The sequence below is a fragment of the Corvus moneduloides genome, chromosome 1 (assembly GCF_009650955.1).
Source record: "Corvus moneduloides isolate bCorMon1 chromosome 1, bCorMon1.pri, whole genome shotgun sequence".
In the NCBI taxonomy this organism is placed as follows: domain Eukaryota; kingdom Metazoa; phylum Chordata; class Aves; order Passeriformes; family Corvidae; genus Corvus; species Corvus moneduloides.
Genome location: NC_045476.1, coordinates 131,292,022 through 131,313,396, shown reverse-complemented (window position 1 = coordinate 131,313,396; position 21,375 = coordinate 131,292,022). Strand labels below are relative to the sequence as shown.

At 40.1% G+C, this 21,375-nt stretch overlaps 2 protein-coding genes and 1 pseudogene across 3 annotated transcripts; all 3 read right to left on the bottom strand.

Moving 5' to 3' along the window:
• Positions 1–3,825: 3,825 nt before the first annotated feature.
• LY96 (lymphocyte antigen 96) lies at positions 3,826–14,002 on the bottom strand. 2 transcript variants are annotated; one of them, XM_032127727.1, is made up of 6 exons: positions 13,000–14,002; positions 8,399–11,516; positions 7,353–7,442; positions 6,309–6,437; positions 5,401–5,453; positions 3,826–4,423 (listed from the first exon to the last, which is right to left on the bottom strand). In XM_032127727.1, the coding sequence occupies exons 2-6, from the start codon at positions 8,571–8,573 to the stop codon at positions 4,322–4,324; spliced, it is 549 nt and encodes a 182-aa protein (XP_031983618.1). In that variant the 5' UTR covers positions 8,574–11,516; positions 13,000–14,002; the 3' UTR covers positions 3,826–4,321. The 2 variants fall into 2 exon arrangements, with proteins under 2 accessions (XP_031983618.1, XP_031983610.1); XM_032127719.1 differs by having other exon boundaries at positions 8,399–11,186.
• Positions 14,003–14,053: 51 nt separating this feature from the next.
• Positions 14,054–14,816, bottom strand: LOC116443883 (annotated as a pseudogene).
• Positions 14,817–17,787: 2,971 nt separating this feature from the next.
• Positions 17,788–20,989, bottom strand: TMEM70 (transmembrane protein 70). The gene is made up of 3 exons (XM_032127709.1): positions 20,746–20,989; positions 19,571–19,682; positions 17,788–18,463 (listed from the first exon to the last, which is right to left on the bottom strand). The coding sequence occupies exons 1-3, from the start codon at positions 20,899–20,901 to the stop codon at positions 18,006–18,008; spliced, it is 726 nt and encodes a 241-aa protein (XP_031983600.1). The 5' UTR covers positions 20,902–20,989; the 3' UTR covers positions 17,788–18,005.
• Between the last annotated feature and the right edge of the window lie 386 nt (positions 20,990–21,375).

Genomic DNA, 21,375 nt, shown 5'->3' with positions numbered 1-21,375 from the left:
GTTAAACTGCACTGCTAAAAACACAAAAATTATGGGTAATATAGTGAAAAGTCTGAATGGAATGTGGCTGAACAGAATGTATTCAAGAATTAAACCAACTTCATAATCAGTATGGAGGTACTTCTTCAGTAGAGATGCCAAACCTCTCAGAGAACAAAACACTCAGTGGATGTGTGCAGTAGGCAGAAGTTACAAGTTAAGAAAAAACTACCATCTACTCTGTAGTTCTCGAAGGTTTTGTGCGGCACAGGGAAATGGGCAGACAGGAATCTTAATACTTAGAATGAGTGACTGTTCCCTCCTGTGAGCAAACAGCCAGGCTTGCTATTAAAAGTTTTGCTTTCTTAGTTATGTCAGTAAGAAATTATTTTAGCAAGAACTTTGAATTTAAAAACACAATACTTGTAGCTTAGGCAGCTGTTTAAGCTAAAGCTCAAGGGGAAAAAAATATAAATATTGTGGGTTTTTTCTTTCCATCCAGAATCTTCGGGAAGCTGTCATAATTGGCCAAACACAAGTATGCACATATATATATATGCATATATATTAAATATATGTATTTTATATACATATATTTAAGTTCTCTTTTTGCCAGTAGCAAAATGTATCTTGAAGAAAAGAGGTTATGGACATACCCATCTACAGCAGCCAAGGGATCTACAAGGATGCCTGGGATCCACAAAACAATACTTGTGCACAGTGACTATTATCCAGGATTTCCAAGGTCCAGGCATTCCTATCACCAGCTAGAAGACTTTCCAAATTTCTTTTCTCCTGTCCTCTCTCCCCTAAGCTCTGCAGGCAGGAACCCCCTCTCTTCCCTCCCTCCCTCCTATCCCTTCCCATTAGAAATGTCACTACCCCATCTGCTGCCCCCAAACTCACTCGTGCTGGCAGGGACTCACAGGCAGAACGAAGGCGCTGAAGTCATTCAGCATAATGTGCTACACAGACCCTTCCAAGGCAATTGCTAGCATTTTCCACCAAGAAAAAAAATTGTGCAGAAGGGATTAATGCTGCTATGGTTCTCTTTTGATGCCTGTAACACAGATCAGGACACATCTCCTGCATCATTAAATCCAACTCCTTCTTGCTGCAGGCACCATGTAGTTTATTTGTTCCATATGAGTGTGTGTGCTTTTTGCCATCCAAGCTAAGTAGTGACCGAGGGATTGTTTCCCTGGACACAAGAGATGCTATTGTAATATCTGAATTGCATGGAAGTATCTTTGTGCGTCTATCTCAAATGATGTAACAATTTAGCCAGCAAATGTACATGTTATTGTGGTCAGTAGGACTTCTCTCACTTGAAATTATGTATGCTTTATTGCTTTTATCAAATAGAACTGTAATAACACAGCTCAAAAAGTGTGCACTCTTATTGGAAACCACATTGTACAGGAACTGCTGCTTCTTATAATTACATATTTGGCGACAGAGGGTGAGGGGGTGAAGAAAAGCTATTTTCCCATCTGCAGAAAATCCTGACAGCCTCTTAAAAACAACAGTAATGAGGGAGAGAAAAAGAGATATTTGTGAAGGCTTTAGATACTAATTTCACATAAATATGCCAAACACAAACCTTCCTTGAATTACTTTTGTGAATTACGGGAGGAGGTTTTGCACAGTTCACTGGAACTCCTGGCAAAATACAAGGATCTCAGGGCATGTAGCTCTCATAGAATATTTAAAGAAAGAAATTCTTAGTTGATGTTTTGTTTCACAGTATTCACATCATTCCAACTCTAGACAGAGGGAGAAAATGAAGAAGTAAAAAATGGATCGAAGTTTACTGAACCAATAACGTGAAGAAAAGGGAAACATTCAGATCAGTCTTTACAGAGCCCAGGTAGCTCACTTCATCCTAAGTAGACTCCTACTTGCTGTGGAGCCCCAAATATGGGCTCAGGGAAATTTGGAAAGGAAATAAATGTCAGCTCTGGACAACAGCAGAAGGAAGGAAGGAAAGCCTTTTAAGAGCTCTGTCCCAGCAACCAGACATGCAGAGCAAAGCTCTGCCTTCAGCTCAGCCCCTCACCCTACAGCATCACAGCAATTTCAGGATAAGTTGTTAGCATGATCTGACACTTTACAAAATCTGTCTCCTCTAGACCAGGGGAGAGCATGGTGTGGCAGTCACCAGCACTGGAATAAGTGGAAACTTCCAGTCATAGAAGGAGAAAGCTTGAGGCCTTTGAAGTCTTTGCTTTATAAAGTGTGGCTCCTGCGCCCTGCCTTGCAGTCCTATCAGCTGGTATGTAAAATTATAACCCTTCAATTGAAGATCTATATTATAAAAGTCTGCAAGGCAAGATACTGAGTGTATATGTTCATCTGTAAATGTCTCTATTCAGAGACAGAAATTCCATTTAGGCCTTTACAAGTACTGTAAATTTTCTGCAACATCCATAAAGCATTAAAACATGCTTATCTGAAATAGAGCACGTGAATGTCTTTGATCTCCAGGAGCTTTTAATCTCTCCTACTTGTGTTACTTGCTGCTTAATAAACAAAACATTTCTTCTAACACCCCAAATAATCCAGGCCAGCAAAAATCTCAGGACACCTTGTCACTAAAGATGGTTTTGAGACTTGTGGTTGCTAGATGCCGGCAAATGTACACACAGGGACATCATAAGGAAACATTGTTCCTTAGGCCAGTAATTTGAAACAGACACTATTTGAAATAAGCTAAACAGAGGAAGAAAGGTAGATATTGCTTATCATGCCCTCTGACTGCTTTTTGACTGATATTTCAGATCAGGAATAAATTGATCACAACTGTAGTAAATAATCTCAAACATAAACAGAAAGTGCTGCAATACTCCATCCTGGACTACTCCTGGAATGATCTGCAGTCTGAATGCAAGCACAGATGTTTTGCCACCATCACTTAGATGTAATCATGGCTTCTTGTTTCCAATCATTATGCAGTTCTACTTCTGTTTTTATTGACTCTCAATGATTTTGCTTTATGTACCCAAACTACCCATATTAAACCCAAGTTTTAAATGGAGTATCTACAAACTCGGGTATGGGCGTTTTTGTTGAGTTTTCTGATACCAAGTTTGAAAAACATCTTTCGTTACGTGTAAAGTGAGATTAAAATCTTCATGTCTCCTAATTTTCATGCTTGGTATTTAGCAGTCTGAAAGAGGGTTGGTTTGTTCTGGCTTCTAATTTTTTCCAGGCATTTGTAAGCAATCTGCTAGACACAGCACAAACTAGTAGCCAGCACAAAGTGCAGCATCAACAGTGTCCTGTTATTTGGGGAAAAGTCTCTGAACTTGTTAAGTTCACCAGCCCCGCTGTCTGGGGGCTGAGGATGAAAACAGGACAGCAAGGACAGCACTTTTCCTAAGGACCAAATCTCATACTCCACCAAAGTCTTATTGAAGATCCTGGGAGCGGAGGAGCAGCAGAGAGGGCAGGTGGGTACTCAGTGTCAGCTGTCCAGGGGGCAAAAGCGACAGGAAATCTTTAGACATGCTTCAGAGGAATAACTGAGAATAGATCAAATTGTTGGGTGACAACCATCCTCCTGCTTCTGAAGGACATGGCTTGTGTAGCCTCTGCTCCTCGGACTCTGAGCAAGAGCTAAAAACATTCTAAGAGGCTGCAGTTGCATCTCTGGATGGCTAAATTCAGCTGGACCATATCAGTGTAACTGGAAAAGTGTTCCACTTTGAGTTTTATCCACATCAGCGACTACCACATAACGAATTGTTACTCCTCTGTTTCAGCTTGGTGTAAACAGAGCAGAAGAATATGATACATCTGAAGAAATATCAGAAAATACCAGGAGAATAAAAAACATCTCTTCAATTGACTGTACAAACAAGTTTTATTGTTACAAGAGAAGAAAAAAAAAAAAACAAGCAAACAAAAAAAAAATCCCCACCTCCACCTCACAACAGGGTTCCCAAATTCAATTGCTGTGTTATTTTGAGTACTGATGAACTTCTGATTTTTGCACTTCAAAACTTCAAAACTTCTTGATTACTTTAGCTCAGCCTGAAGGACTCAACTTTATTGTAACTCAAGTCACAGCACCAAAATGCAGTACCAGCCTGACATCCAGTCAGGGTCATTCTGTGGATTAATCAGGATGCCTGATTCCCAGAGATTTTGTGTTCATTGGCTGAGCAACTGATTACGGCTGTGCTACAAATGAGTAAGACTATATATCATATAGCTTTCCAGACAGCACATGATGTATTCTACCTCAGGAAATTTAGTGTACTTATTACTTCACAGCTTGGCTTCCAGTTGCTCACAGAAGTGACCTCCGTGTTCTGGAATTATTTGGAGTTTGTTGCACTCAGAAAGCATCTTGTTTTACTATCATGGTGAAATTCAAGCATATGACCATATTATTCTCAGAATCATCAGAGAATCCTTGCACAACAACACTATAATTGCCCTAAAACGAGCAAGAGAAAAAAAAGATAATTAGTGCACAATGCTGCCTGCTCTTGTCTAAGTAGCTGATTGGAACGGTTTTGGTGATTTCCATTAGAACTGAAAAAGACAGATTCCCATCAGGGATTGTTATCATGGGTATAGTCAGATACATGAGTGCATAAAAAAAAATAGTGCTCAACTTTCTTCTCATGACCAGAGTACTCAGGAAGAGCATTTTGTGGTCTAGCAGAGTCCCATCAGGAAGTGTCAGGTCTGCTGTAAGTTCCTCATCTATAGGAGGACTGCTCATGGCAGAGGATGCTCCTGTCCACTACCAGCTCTGGGCCTACAAGAGGTGTTGGACTGGATGGAGTCCACTGTTGGAGGCCCATGAGCTGAAGGGAGTGCTGGAGATTTTGGACCAGTAGGAGCTCCTTAGTGACATTTTTAGGGATTAATAGGGGTGATAAGGGCCTTCAAAAAGCTCAGGCAGCTGATGAGGCAGTTGTTGGATGAGAATGGCTTAATCTGAGGACTGATGCTGCTCCTGGTTTAACAGTGGAGCACTGCTTTTACTTTTTGGATATTGTTACCCCTCTTCAAATGGTTTCATGGAATAAGAGAGCAGCAAGTGAAGAGAATGTAAAATAAAGAATGAAATGGGCAGAAGGAATATTAATGGATTTACTCAAACAGGTAAAAGGAAAGACAATAATTTACCAAACAAAATGAAATTAGTAAAATGACTAACTAATTTCTTTGGTCTTTCCTTTCATAAAATAAAGGAGAAATGATAGAGGAATAATAACCTTAGAACATCTACCATTTCAGAGATGCTACCATTTTAGTGTCATCACTTCTTTTACAAAAAAGTTTTCTGACATTTCCTCTTCTGTTTTCTACAGTTTAGGTGAACATCTCCCTTCAGAAAAAAATATACCAGTAAGTATGTGATTTTACTATTATTATTTCTTGATATAAAATGTTGAAAAGTACCTTTGGAAACGTTATTCTTGAACCTTTAATGTCAAATGCTGCTACAAGTGTTTCTGTAAAACAGAGATAATTATAATACAAAAGGTTACTTAACCATAAAGCCATCAATCAGACTGCCTAAATAACTTCAAAGCAATATGGCATATCTCTCAGCAGCAGTTGCCAATGCCATTTACACTTTCACTGATAAAGCCCTCACCTGGTTCTTCTCTCAGAGCTCTGACTATTTGTTGAAACCACATTAGAAAATAGAAATTTAACCACAGTGCTCCTGCAACATCTCCTCCAGACACATCCTACTGTGATAACTCCAGTAATTTAACTTGAAATAGTAGTTCCCTCGAATGGTAACCAAAGAGAGCTGATACTGATTTTTAAAGAAAGGAAAACACAGACTTACAGGTCTTTTTGGCCTTTAGTCTGACATCCTGCCTGAATTCTCTGCATCTGAGCCTGTGTCATATTAATGTGTGTTAGCCCCTACCAAAGGATCGACTCTTCTCTATTAAAAACAAAAACAAAGCATCATACCTGGGTGTACAGAATCTCTTAAAAAACCCATCCAGATACTTATCTAAATAAACTTTGTTCTGGATATTTGTAGTGCCTACATCACCTCTCAAGTTTCCTGTTCAGTCCAGTCAAATGCAGTCTTCCCATGTCATTTTAGAGATGTTAAAAATAAGTGTCATAATGAGATGAAGGATATTAGTAATCCTCATTTATGGAGATGAAAACTGCAGTACAAGGATGTTAAAACATAGAATTTGGACTTTTTCTACTTTAATGGGGTTCTGGCACTGGAGAGCTGCCTGTTCTGAGGTCTGCTGCCTGCCAAGCAAGGTCTAGATTGTGGAGACAAAAATCTGTTTGCATGGGTTGATTGCACCACGTATTTTTACACCAACCTCCTTTCAGCGTTCCGCACACTGAGTATTCATCGTCAGCTCCGCTGCAAAGGAGTTCTTTCCAGATGAGTGCTTTGGCATCATCATACCAGACATGGAAGACCATCTTCAAAAACTGGATATCACTTCCTAATTAAAACATTGCAAGTGAGAAAATGGTAAAAGATGGGGAGAAGAAAATGTATATGGAGACCTGCTACTTAGATAAAAACTAGATTTTGCTGAAATACAGTATTTTTGTAAGACTCCCCCCAAAACTAAAAGAGTATAAATCTTGAAAACTGCTACTTCCAGAAAAAAATCAAAAAGCAATTGTTGTTTTCAACAACAACAAAAAAAATTATTCTTAAAAAGTATTTGGGAGAACAATTTCAAAATCTGTTTTCACTTCTTCAGTAAAGAAAACAGAGTTTACTCAGCTCCACAGCTAACCTAAACGTGCTCAAATGAAGACCTTAGTTTTAAGCAGGTGTTGCAAACAATTGATCGTGAATGCCAGTAGCCATCCTAAAGATCTTTCCAGGGAAGGAAACCTAGTCCAGAAGGTGAAGTTTATGATACAGCCATTTCCTGGACATTTCATTAGCTGAGCTTGCCAGCTTAATTAACACTGGGTCTAAAGATTACAGCCAGGTTTGCACACAAAATCCAGTACCATTTCCAGCTTCTGGAACATGCGTATTCTTCATAGAAGTCCTGCCATAGTTGGATGGCCTGATGACACTCTCTCTCCTTTGAAAGACCTGGATCTTCCTGGATCTTCTCCAGGCCAGAAGAGCAAAATGCACATACACCTAAACTGTCTCAGATTTGCTCGTACAGTGACAGTCTGTGTGCAGGGCTCTGGTAACTGCTCCAAGTGAAACTCAAACACATTTTCGCAAATCATCATTTCTGTCCATCGCTACAGTTTATCCATTCCATTTTTAATTCGAGAAACTGATTTCCTAAATCATTTGGCATTTAGGATAAAGTGTCAGTTTTTCAGTTGTATTTCATTTTCAGCATTTTCAGAATATAATTGTCTAGTTAAGAGAGACTCACTTGGAATCCAGGTAAGAGCAGCCTTCCAGACAGGTTTGTTCATCATGCTGCAAGGTGTCAGATGAAATGTGAAAGCATGAGGTGTAGAATCTACAGAAAAAAAGCATTTCACATTGATAGTGTGAAAATGCTTCTCCATAAAAATAAGAATATACAGTTATACACACAAAAAACACGTGCATATTTTTAAATGTATTTAATATAAGGTATATGCTATAAAATGAACCAATATATGTATTAAATATTAAATATGTATTTTAAATTATATTATTATTTTTACATTCAAAGGGCAAAACCAATATCATATTTCTTTAAGTAACAAGAGAAGTCAATGTTTGGTTGATGATCTTTTGCACACAAAAACCAGACAAAAGTACCTTTATTTCTCTTTTGAAGACATAAAAACTTTTTACTAGCATTAAGTCAGCATGGTCTTCTGCCGAAAATATCCCTACTTACACTAATCATGCTGACAACAGCTAAAAATGTTTTTAAGATATCAGCATATTTTCCAGGATAATGTAAATGAACCTTTGAGTAGATTTGCTCTGTGAGTGACTCACCTAGAATTTTTAAAACACACAAAATATCAGCCCATGACACAGTTATGGCAAGAAAGGACACACTGTGCTGTCCCAGAGCCTGACTGGTTTCCCAGCCTGACAAAATCTCACATTCCCTCTTTTTTTTCCACATACTTGAAGCTTTTCATTGTAACATACTGGTTAATTCAATAGGCATAATTTATACAGCAGAGTTTAAATCCAAGTTTAAATCCATTGTCTTCTAATATTTCCTGAACCAAAACATGTCTACTTCACTTGAGAATAAAATTCTCTCTCTCCTAGCTGCTGGAACCAGCATTGTGGTAATATTTATGTCTATGAAGTAAAATTCTTATAACAGGGTAATTAATAACAGAAGTATATTTCTTCTCACTTTTCTGTATTCATCAAAGAAACAAATTTGAAAGAAAATTCACAATCTCTCAGAGTAAAGTAATTATCATGCAGATTTAACAAAAGTCTTACCTATTTTTTACTTACCACAAAAAGTATATGACATTTCAAGATCGGATGATGTACAGAGGAATTCACTGACTCCAGGGGCAAATAAAATTAAAAAAAGGAGTCCAAACATAGTTACTTCTTTTTGCTCAGTACTCAGTGGTATAAAACTTAGTTTAGGAGAAAGAGGAACCAAATTCAGCACAGTCATCATCAGTCACATGTCTTCAGGGAAAGTTCTGTTATTTATCAAATTCTCTGCAATCTTAGTTAATCCAACTGCAGCACCGTCAGTTGTCATCACACTAAATTTTGTTAAGAAAAAGAATTCCTGCTTTTGTTGTTACATTTTCCCCAGACAATGCAGCTCAAACCACAAGTGAAAAACGAAAGGGAAAACTGTGTGAAATGGGGAAGTGAAATGACATTATGAGTACCAGAAGCACGTAAAGAGCAAGTTTAGTTGACTCATCAGGTTTAACATTTTTAAAGGCACAATTTCAAACACAGTTTCCTGTACATATTAAAGAAGAGAAAAAAACATAATTGATGAAAACAAAGTCCATTCTTTTATTTTTATGGTAGTCAATACCTCTCACAAGTTTCCATAATAAATTTCTTACAAAGCTCACGGTGCTTTACGAATACATCTGAAATCTGGAGGAATGTAATTAGAGGATGTGTTTCAAATGGAGCTGAATGCAACCATCTGACGTTATTGAGTAGAACCACTGAAGTCCTGCATGATGTCAGATACCACCTTCAAAGTTGTATCTATCACAGTTATACTTCTTAGTGGGAACAAATTCAAAAATCAATAAAATTACAGCTGATAATTCCCACATCTGCCTCCCAGAGTCTCTCTGCCACCTTCTCCCGCACTCTTCCCCACAGTCTCTGCTGGAGAAGCAGCACTGCATGGCTTGCCCAGAGCACAGAGCCATGCCCAGGCCTGGGGCCAGGGGGACACCAAACATGAGTCAATTACTAACACAGGCTGTCCAGTTTTGACTGGCATGTTTCTGTAAGAACACAGAATCTGTCACAGCTGAAGGTAACTTACAACCTGATTTTATTCTGCGATGCTGACAACACCCCAGGTCACAGACTTTGATACTCAAGTTTGAAACAACAAAACAAAACCCTCTTAAAGCACTTTTGGTATTAGATACATGCCATTATTTCTGTCTGTTAGTGAATTACACTAAGAATTACATATTTGCCTGTACTGCTGGTCCCAGTTACGGGAACAGATCAAATTAAGCCTAATGCCTCATTCCAGAGAGCAGAACCCGCAGCTAACTGACAGGAAACACAACTAAATTTTTTTTCTCACGGTAATGAAATACGGAAATCTACCAAATTTAATGGAAGAATGACTTACAGAGATTAAGTACATTATTTTCTCACAAGTTACCTTATGCGTTCACATATATGTCCGCTGACTTCTCTTAGATCAGAAACTGGGTTTTTTTTAAGAAAAATAAGCAGTATGTAAAATAGACAGGTATTTGAGTTTGTGCTAAGCTGGAAACTCAATAAAAATTACAACAAAAACAACTTAATTGTTGTAACTCTCCCCACTCCCCATCACAGCGCCTAAAAGATTTTATTCTCACAACTTCTGTGCATACCAGGGTTATATTTTACATATTATAAAGGTAAAGTAGCAGAAGATTAAAAAATTGTTTTATAGAAGTCTAAACATGTAACACAAAAGATAATTTAGGAATAACGATGCGCACAAAACCATGACTGATTGTGCCCAGGGATGGGGTAGTTCCCAGATTAGTTAAGGAAGGTGAAAATTCAATCAAAAGTGCCTGAAAGTACCAACTAATGAGCTACTACATGTAATAATTCACAAAATGAGATAAAAATTTGAAAATTTAATGCCGCTAGAGAATTCTCTTCTGTATTTCCAAACCCTTCTATAGACCACAAGAAGAGTCCCCCTGGTCTGATAGAGTTAAGATTTTTAAGAAATTTCTAGCATTTGGCTTTTAAGTGGGAATACAAAATTGTATAACTTTCCTGACAGATCTCCAGAGTACATATATCACACAGAGATTTTTGCTGTTAACAGGATGCTATAAAACATATAAGCCCTTTGTGATCATAGCAATAACACAGTTCTGTTTCAAGATGGACAATTTTTTCTTAAAAATAGTAAGACATGCAGTGGAATTGAAATAAATCAGGAAGGCAGTAACAGCTGGAAAAAAGAAATGGAGTAGTGAGACAGCCGCAAAGGAGCAATGAAGCAGCTACTAAAGAAGAGCTACCTTTTGCATGTACAGCCAAAAAAAAAAAATTCCTTTCAACCACAAAGCCATGACCAGTGGTGTGAAGGAGTTTAATCAGTGAGAAGACAAGCCAGGCTCTCTGCTGAGTCTTCTGTCAGTCCAAGAGGTTTAGCACACGTCCCAGGTCAGTCTGCAGCGGGCAGGAGGCGGCACTGACCGTACCCCACGGATATACAGGACTTCCCAGCTGAACACGCATCCCTCTGTGGCCAGACTTGGTCTGGCGTTGCTGCCCAGTGCTTTGGGTGGCTGATGCACTCACGGGCAGAGTGGAAAGAGCACTGCAGATTGACAAGATTTTACATAAAAGTTCTCTTAATATAAACGAAGACCAGCTCTCTGCTGAACTGACTTTCTAGACCTGGTCCAAGCATTGGTGTTGTTTTCAGATACTTGCTGCAGTAAAGTTATAGATGAGGAATGAGTCCCCCCTGGTGGTTCGGACCGACAGACACATGCAGAAACCTCCTGCTGCTTCCTGAGCGGGCTTCTATGGTACAAGTCAAGACTACTCCAGTGCTCTAAAAACTCAGAATAAGAAAACTCAGTTTAAAAGGATCTGGCTGGCTAAATGGGAAAACAGGCATCACAGCTAAAATATCCTTTATGACCGTGATAATAAAGCCTACAACCTTGACTGCTGTGTTTGGTCAAATTGCCATTAAATCAAAATAACCTAAATTATTTTAAAATATTTTCAGCAAATTCAGTTTTAGATGCTTGTGGCTTTTGATGCCAATATTGATGCAATTCATAGAAGTGACCTCTTGTGATGATCAGTCAAATCCCAGACTAGTGCACTAGTGGTGTGAAGAGTCTGTTCTGTTCCTTTCAAGTCAGCATGAAGATCACTGCAGAAGATTATAAAGTTTTTTATACTTTAATTTTACTAAATCCTCTTTCTTCACTATAATCTTTTTCTCATATATTCTGATCCAGAAGGAAGGTGAAAAGGAAAGAGAAGTGGAAAGAGCTACACATTAATGTTACTTCACTGAGGTTTTGTCACTATTTACTTCATCTATTTCAAAAATCTTTGCAAGTACATTCAGTAGGAACCAACTCTCATATCCAATTAACAGCACATAAATTTAAGTCTAAAAAATTTAGGACTTCATACCTAAGGTTTTTAATTTATTTACATCTGAGATGCTGAGAATAGAAGTTTATTCCAAGCTTCCTTACTGATTTGTGGTTAAAATCCTTAAAATAATTCATATTTTTATCTTCTTTCTCAGTGCATCCAAAAAGTGCTTAACTCACTTGTGATTGCTTTCCAAAATAATCACTTTGTATTTGGATTTTTGGCTGCAGATGAGTACGTTGATCAGATAAGCACTTTTAAGTCACTAAAATCTCCCTTGGGAAAGATTTATAATATATGTGATCATAATATTCCATCACAGAAAAATAAATAACAGTACACCAGTATAGCAGGGGAAAGTACTCCATTTCAAAGTGTTAGTCAGACAGAATTAAAGATTATGTCCTAGTTCTCAGCATGTAACATAATTTCACTTTAATGGAAAACTCTTTTAAGATGTTAACCACATTTAGTCAATAAAGAAAGAGGCAATAATAATTTTCATTGCAGGACCATTTGTGAGTTTTTGAAGTAGATAGTTTTGCATCTGGACACAGACATGTTTATCCCTTCTGATTCTGGGTGTAGGGCTGATGCTGAAGGCACTTCAACAAAAGGGGGTTCTATATAAGGCATAAGACTGCATTCACAAAATAAAAACGCACTCAACTCTCAGCATGAAGAATAGGAAACTGTAGACTCTTCTCAAATCCCCTCACCCTATCTTTGACAATGTTTATAGTGCAAGTAGAAAGTCATGCCCAGGGATACAAGAAAGAGGTAGAGGATTCATTTCCTCTACATGCAACTGATAAAGTGCTTGAGTGTGCCATGGCAGTCCAACCCAAGAGCAGCGCACTGGCACATATCCAGCAGTGAACTGGTAGCATTTGAGTAAGAAACCAAAGAGCTGATGGAATATAGAAAAAGTGCTGTGCATTATTCTGAATATATTTTGTTAAATGCTGTACAAACTTTGGCTTAGTGGTTTGATTTGAATATATCACATTAAACCACTGGAGACTATTAGAATGGAGCAAATACATACCAGGTGGTATGGTTTTCCTGTGGAAACAATTATGTTGGAAATAACTCCCTGCCTCTTGCCAGTAGCCTTATGATTTATTCTTTGCAAGCCAAGTTTAGGACTAAAACATACAGTTATACTCTAAAGTATTCATTAAACTATTAAAATTGTCCAAAAAAAGAGAAAGCAGTGGGTGAAGGGAGAAGAAAGGGATTTGTCCTACCTGAGGCTCATGGTAAGCACACCACAGCAACACTGTCCACCCTGGAATTCTAGAACTGGAGACAGCTGGACATGTTTTGTGGCTGTTTGCTCTTGCTCTGTGTTATTCCCTGCTTAAAATAGCTGCTTGCTGAGGTCTGTATAGCTTTGGGATAATCTTACTATAGTGGATCCAACTCCTAGCTAAGCACACTTGTCCCATTTCTCAGGCAGGCTGCAGCAGGCTCTGCTGTACATGGGGCATGAAGAAATCCATGGTATGAGGCATGAAGAAATTTGTGGTATGGCCACAGGACTCTAGAGCAACCAAATTACAGAAGCTTACTGAGTTTCCATCCTATTAAGTTATACTGAGCAACTGTAATGATTCATGTCTGCTCTTAATTTTTACAACACAAAGAGATTTTCATGAAGTTTCCATCACCTAAATTAGGCCCTCATGGCACCATGCAAAAATTTACAGATTTTCTTCATCTTTGCCAATGTGATGACTTTGGTTTGTAATAAAGCAAGCTCCAGTCAAATTAGTTACCTCTTAATTCTACAGTGTGGTTAGGAGTGTGAAGTACCTCAGAGCTTTAAAGATTTCTCTTTGAAGTATCAAAAGGGGATAATTTTCTCATCAAAAAATTTTACACTTGCAAGAAAAGGATAACGGTTGTGGGATAATTTAATTTAAAAAATAACTTTAAAGAATGACAAGGAGCTTTGTACTTTATAATTAAGAACAGATAGGGACTAATGAATAATAACGTGGACAAAGCCAAAAACTTGAGAAAACAGAGAGGGTCACCAGCAAGAAAATAGCATGTAGTAAAAGACTAAAGCAAGAAATTGCACATATCCTGACTATTCTTCAAAGGGAAAAAAAAAAGAAGAAAAAAACCCAGTCCTCTATGATGTTTTGTGGAAGCTTTTAAGGCTGGAAGGGGATAGGAAGAATGTGTCTAGGAAGGAGGCCACAGTCGTTTCATATGGAATCACAGAATTAACTAGGTTGGAAAAGACCTCTGAAATCACTGAGTCCAACCTATGACCAAACACCACTACATCAACTAGACCAGGGCACTGAGTGCCACGTCCAGTCTTTCTTTGAACACCTCCAGGGACAGTGACTCCACCACTTCCCTGGGCAGCCTGTTCCAATGTCTAAACACCCCTTCTGTGAAGGAATTTCACCTGATGTCCAACATGAACCTCCTCTGGCACAGCTTGAGGCCATTTCCTCTCATCCTGTCGCTGATTGCCTGGGAGATCAGCAACCCCCATCTGGTTACAACCTCCTCTCAGGTAGCTGTAGAGAGTGATAAGGTACCCCCTGAGCCTCCTTTTCTCAAGGCTAAACAACCCCAGCTCCCTCAGCTGCTCCTCCCAGGACTTACCCTCTAGACCCTTCACCATCTCCACTGCTCTTCTCTGGACGCACTCCAGCACCTCAATGTTGTCCCTGAATTAAGGGGCCCAGAACTGAACACGAGGTGTGGGCTCACCAGTGCCAAGTAAAGGGGGGCAATCACTACCCTGGTCCTGCTGACCACACTATTCCTGATACACACTGATATGTTCCTGCTCTTCACACCAGACCAAGGGAAACTGGTACCAGGGTAAGATATGTGACCCAGCTGCTATGGATAAGTGATAGGTTGGTCCTGAAAAAGCTGCAGGAGCTGTCAGCCTTCATGGTAGGCATTGCCTTGCAAATAAGACAGTTTGTACATCACTTATTTCAGAAAACTGGGCTTCTACATCAGTATTTCCTTCAGAACCTCCATGTGTACAAGCACATTCTCTAGATCTCCTAAATTGTTTCTTCCACATCGTATACAAGCTACCTACACCCAAAGAAATATCAACAACTTCCAGGGACAAAAATGTTAGCAAGTAGTAATATTTCTGCAATTAGTACTGGTTTTCACCAAGTGTATAAAACTGAAGAAAAATACACTAGAAGAAAATAGCAGTTCACATAATTAATAGGATTGTTAAACAGACATGGAGCTAACAGCCTTGGAGAATTACCTGGTAGTAATTTGTTTATTGAAACACACCACAGTTGATTCTCTTGCAGGATTTGTTAGCCGCAGGAGGGCCTGTTCTGGTTTACACACATTTTCTACCTTAGGACACCAAGCATTTCAGAGCTTCCCACCTGGAAATGCACACAATGCACTACAAAATATCTTTATTAAGACACACTGCTCAGAACCCAGAGCAAAGCAGAAGCACATCTTGTCATTTTAATTCTAATGTGAATAACTGCTCTCAACAATTCCAGGGATCTACACCAGTCACGTATGTGCAAGTATACTCAAATTCTGTGTTCATTTTTGGGCCCTTCACTACACAAAGGACATTGAGGTGTTGAGTGTGTCCAGAAAAGGGCAGTGAAGCTGGTGAAGGGTCTGGAACACAAGTCTTAGGAGGAACAGCTCAGGCAACTGGGGTTGTTTAGCCTGGAGGAAAGGAGGTTGAGAGTTGACCTTACCACTCTCTACAACCTGAAAGCAGGTTGTAGCAAAGTGGGGATCAGTCTCTTCTCCCAAGTAATAAGCAATAGGACAAGAGGAAACAGCCTCAAGTTGCACCAGGGGATGTATAGCTGGGTATTAGGGAAGATTTCATCAGTGAAAGGGTTGTCAAGCATTGGCACAGGCTCCCTGGGGAAGTGGTTGAGTCACCATGCCAGGAGATATTTAAAATATGTATAAAGGCACTTAAGGACATGATTTAGTGGTGGACTTAGCAGTGCTGGGTTAATGGTTGGAGTTGATGATCTTGGAAGTGTTTTCCAACCTAAATGGTCCTACAGTTCCAAGTACACAATCTAAGTGTAGCAGCAAACAAAGCAGAAGCAGGTAGAATATTGAGTATCTTCAGTAAGTCTGGTCTTCTCTTTTCCTAACACGAAAGTACTATCCTATTAAGTTGCAGATTGGAATTTTTAAATATTTTTTCTGAGACTACATCACAGCCAGAATCATCACCTATCTTCTGGCAGAATTCTGGACTCTTTAATATTATTTTTAATCATCTGTGTGTCAGAAAGCCACCTACTAGCTTAACTTTCTTTTCACTACCAGAACACGAGCAGAAGAAATAATATTTATCTTCCATAGACAGAAACTTAGCCACTGGCGTTGAGATATCTTACTCACGCTGCTTAATTCTGAATTGGCCAAATCTCAAATTTAGAAATGAAAACGTTTTGCAGTCAGAAGAAAAAGGTGAGGATTTTGACATTGCCTATGGAGTAAATAAATATAATTTTGGAGTCTTTCCTTCACCTTCTCCTGCAAACTCTATTTCTGATTCTCCCTGTATTTGGCATTGGAAGATCAAGTCAACCTCATCTTTCAATGCAAGCCAAAAAAGAAGTGAGTGAATGCATCAGACGTGGAAAGATTACTTTTAACTATGTGTAAAACATCATTTCAATGAGGACAAGTAGTACAACCAGGTGATCAGAATTGCTTGTTCAATATAATTTGAACCTCACACGTTCAATATAATTGATGAAAATTTTATTCAGATATTATTGCTACCCATGAAATGATACTGGCTTAATGAAATACAATAAGGCTTTTTAAATTATAGCTGTGCCAACACAAAAGAACTGCCTCAAAAATATTGGGATGGGATGATTTGCTTTTTGATTACTCAGCAAGTTCATTGAGGGCAATCAGAAAAGCAACATTCAAAACCACTGGTTTAATATCATCTGTAGTGTCATCCTACAAAAAGAAATTGAAATAATAGTACTGGAAGACATTTAGACTTATAAATATATAGTTTTTCAGCTATAACTTAGGAAACATCTTGAAAGCTAGCTATAATAATTTTTTCTTTATTTGGAGGATCAGGATGACTAGTAGCAAGCATTATATTTTCTTAATACTGCTAACATAGAAGGATTAATTTCACTTTTGGGGGTTTTTTTCAATTCAGTAGTTTTTATGACTCAAAATATTTAGGCCCTTCAGTCTTTGAAAACAAGTATCTGTCAGTTTATGTGCTTTGGGCTAAAAAATATAAATCCAAACTCTACACACTCAAGGGAGAAGAACCAGTCTAGTACCACAAAAAGACCTGATCCCCTTTTAAGTTCAGTGAAAGGTGGCTTTCTTTGCAGTGCTGAAAATCAAGAGGTATGTTTTTTAAAGGCACAGTTGCTTCCCCACCTTACACAAATTCTGACGGAATGCATTTTAACCACTAGCTGCTAGAATGTTCTTTAAGTTGATTCAAATACAGCACCTGTTGTCAGTGGGATGCTCACAGAGCAAATTTATGCCACAGTGCTTTCCTGTGCCCAAGAAGAGCCTCTTGCTCTCCACCTCTGGGGACAGGGTTGCTCAGAGTGGGACTTTAAGAAACCTCAGAGTAGCTTTGAGTAGCTAGAGATCACAGCAACACAGCCATTCTTCTCATGTTTTCCCCTCCTTCAGGAGGAGGTTGTAGCAGGAATTCACAAGAATACCTGTCTGCTTTCTAGAGACTCCTTCTGGCTACTGATGGTCTCACAAAGGGAAGGGAAGGGAAAGCCACGTTCACTCCCTTTATAGTACCACCAGCAGTGACAAAAAGCCCGGTATTTTTGGATTAAGTACAATTGATATTTAAGGCTTAACAGCCTAACTACATACTTGATAGGTAATGAGTGTTGATGATTTGTCTATTACGAATGGCTTCTTTTGACATGGAGATGGTGAGACTGCCACACAGCTCAGGTGTTTTACAGGTGTCTGGAGAGCTAACAATAAAAATCAAACCAAGAATAAACAAGCACAAGACAGGTCTAAGCATCTCCTTTTTTTACTGTATTTTATGTCATTAAAGAAATCCTCACATTGTTTGTAATATTTTTTAAGAAGCGTCTCCTTTTATACATTCCAAAATGCATAAGGAAAACTCCAGCTACCTGATACTTAAGCAAGTGTAATAGATTTTTACATTCTTTCACATATATAGTACTGCACTATGGACAATGATACTGACATTATCTTCAAATTATTTCCTTTCATCAGCTTCCTTTACCTCCTCTAATTCCTCAAATTTAAAAAATGAGGATTTGTCATAGCCCATGAGATGGTTATAATCCTGAGGATTTGGGAAAAGTGTAGGATTAACAAGCATTGATTTTGTCTTAGCATAAAATGTTGTAAACATCTTTGTGATGTCTGGAATCTTTACATCTTTCTGATGGAAAACAGTTGCTTTTTCTGCCAAGATGGCATTGTAGGTAATGGCTGTATAAGTGTCCACTTCATCTTTATAATAGAGTCGGATCACGTAACCTTTTGTAAGGATATGCAAAGTAACCGGTGTTACAAACGTAAAAACCCCAATCAACCCATAAAAGGCAGCTTGGACAAGCAGACTTTCCACTCCAATACCACTCTTGAGCATGATGTAGGGCATCATGAACAGGTTGAATATGCTGGTGGAGTAAGAGAAAAACTTCACACCTACATAAAAGAAAAAAAACAGAGAAAATGAAGCAAAATTTTCTTATGAGCAAAACTTTCTCTCCAATTACATCTATTCTTCTTCCACATAACAATGCCATTACTTGAACTGATGAAGTTACTGAAAACCCTTTTCTCTTTTTTTTTAAGCTCACAGAGAAACTGTTGAAAGCTCGACCCTGTCTCATTGCTGCTGTTCTGATTTGTTTGTATGTTCATGTTGGGTTTAACAAAGCTTGTAGCTGGCTCTATTTCTGTGATGCAGTCAGTTATTAGCGGTTATGCACACATATGAAGTTTTTACTTCACAGGCAGGAAAACTGATTTCTAATGAGACTTGACTCCATTCATTGACACATGTAATGGTACTCATTGAAGATATGGCAGACAGGGAATTTCTCTCTTCATCAACAACTAATGCTGACATTCAGTGTGCATTACAAAGAAGTCAGCTTGGTCCCTCACCATGCATAAACCCTGAGTTACTCAATATTAACAAGTACTCCACACCCATCTTGCATGTGGTTTGAAAGACAGTAGCCAGTGCCGTGGACAATCCACAGTCCTGAAGCCACCGTGAGAACCAGGAGCCCAAGATGCTGTGACAAATAAGTGTGTTAGGACACATTTCAAAGACGTGTATCAGAAAACATCCAGTGGCTTTATTTTTCACTGGGTCTTTGTAACATTAACTGGCCAAAGAAAGATTAGAGAAGTCTTATTACGGATGAAGCATTTCATCATAATACCTGTCTGCCTGGGAAGCATTTCAGGAACACTTCCAAGCACACAGAATGTAAACAGCAGTTATAGCTCATCTTCACTGCTTACTGGATTGGGTAAGTCACCCCAAGGGCTGCAAGAGAAGCCAAAGAAGGCTGAAGGGTTAGAGGAATGAAAAGAACTCCCTGCAAACTCAAGCAGAGAAGCAGAAACCAAGCACCACCACTACCACCTTTTTTATTTGTTTTGCTGTACAGACAATCCAGATTTTGGCAAACTTGGAAAGGAGAATGCTCACTTTTAATGTTCCATTTTAAAGTTCCTAAACACTGTTGAAACAGCAACAACAAAAAAAGGCAATATAAACCACTTCAAGTCACATACCTAACACTGTCTTTGCCAAATTTCCTTTATAAACTAATCTTCCATGTTCTGGGTGATCATGAGGGGAGGATGTGCTGAGGCTGTGACCAGCCACTCCTTGAAAAGATGTAACCTGAAAGATAAAACCAGTACATGGCTAAGGAACACGAGTACTACAGCTTGTATCTACCATCCATATACACATACACACATATATATGTACGTATACACACCCACAGAAAGTTTCTCCTTGCCCTGAACCCACCCCCAGCGTTTTAAACTAGGGATTAAAGTTAGGTTACACTCCAAAGCATGCCACAAACTCCAACTAATATACTGCCTGTTTTAATAACTTTCCATGTAAATATAGCATGTTAGCATTAAATGTCTGCAACCCCCTTACTGAGAATTGAGGCAGCAATCGACTTACACACAGCTTTGCAGGGAGACATTTACGGCACCCGTGCTCATCACGTCTCTGTTTGATCACAGAATCATAGAACGGCCTGGGTTGAACTGGGCCTTAAAGATCATTCAGTTCCAGCATCCCTGCTGTGGGTAGGGACACCTGCCACTATACCAGTTTGCTCCAAGCTCGATCCAGGCCAGCCTTGAACACCTTGACGGTTGGGGAATCCTCTGTTTCTCTGGGCAACCTGTTCCAGTGCCTGACTACCCTCACAGCAAAGAATTTTTATCCTAATATCTTGGATTAGCTAAATAGCTTCCTTCAGAGTAGCTAAATCTACTCTCAGTTTTAATCCATTCCCCATCGTCCTGGCACTTCATGTCCTTGTAAAAAGTCCCTTTTCCCTACACGACTTTCTGGTAGACTCCCTTCAGGTACTGGAAGAGCATAGTTAGGTCACCCCGAAGCCGCCTCTTCTCCAGGCTAAACAAGCCCAATTCCCTCAATCTTTCATTGTAGGAGAGATGCTACATCCTCGCAATCATCTTGGTGGCCTCCTCTGCACTCGCTCCAACAGGTCGATGGGGGCCCCAGGGCTGGACGCAACACTCCAGGTGGGGTCTCACCTGGGCGTAACAGAGGAGGTACGCCCCGGGGAGCACCTCGCTTTCCTCCTCAAAATCCTCTAAGGGCAAAACCGCGAATCTCAGGGCCGCCGCCCTTTCCCCGAGCAGCGAGAACGCTCCTCCCGCTCCCACACACGGTCCCCACAGCCCCCACGCACAACCTGTTGGGGCCTCGCGGCGGCAGCGAGCAGAACGGCCCGGTGGCGGCAGGCGGGGTGCACGGCGCCCCGCAGCCATGCGGAGGCGGAGGCGCGGCGGCAGGCGGCGGGGGCGGCGGGGGCGGCGGCGCCCCGGAGCAGCAGCAGCGGCAGCAGCATGGCGGGGCCGCGGCCGCACCGGGAACACCACGCGCGGTGCCACAGCGGCAGCGCCGCCGCGCCGCCGCCACGCCGCACTTCGGTTCCGCCCGCGGGAAGGGTCCGGCCGGCTCCGCGGCGCCCCCGCCAGGCTGCCGGCAGCGCTGCGGCCCCGTGTCAGCGTCTCCCGTACCTATGACAGCCGCCCAGCCACAGAATCCTAGAATCAACTGAGCTGGAAAACACCTCTGAGGCCATCGAATCCAACCTGTGGCCCAACACCACCACGTCAACCAGACCATGGCACTAACTGCCTCATCCAATCTTTCCTTAAACACCCCCAGAGATGGTGACTCCACCACCTCTCTGGGCAGTCCATTCCAATTATCTAATCACCCCTTCTGTGAAGAAATTCCTCCTGATGTCCAACCTGAACCTCCCCTGGCACAGCTTGAGGCCATTGCCTCGTGTCCTCTCGCCACCTTCCTGAGAGAA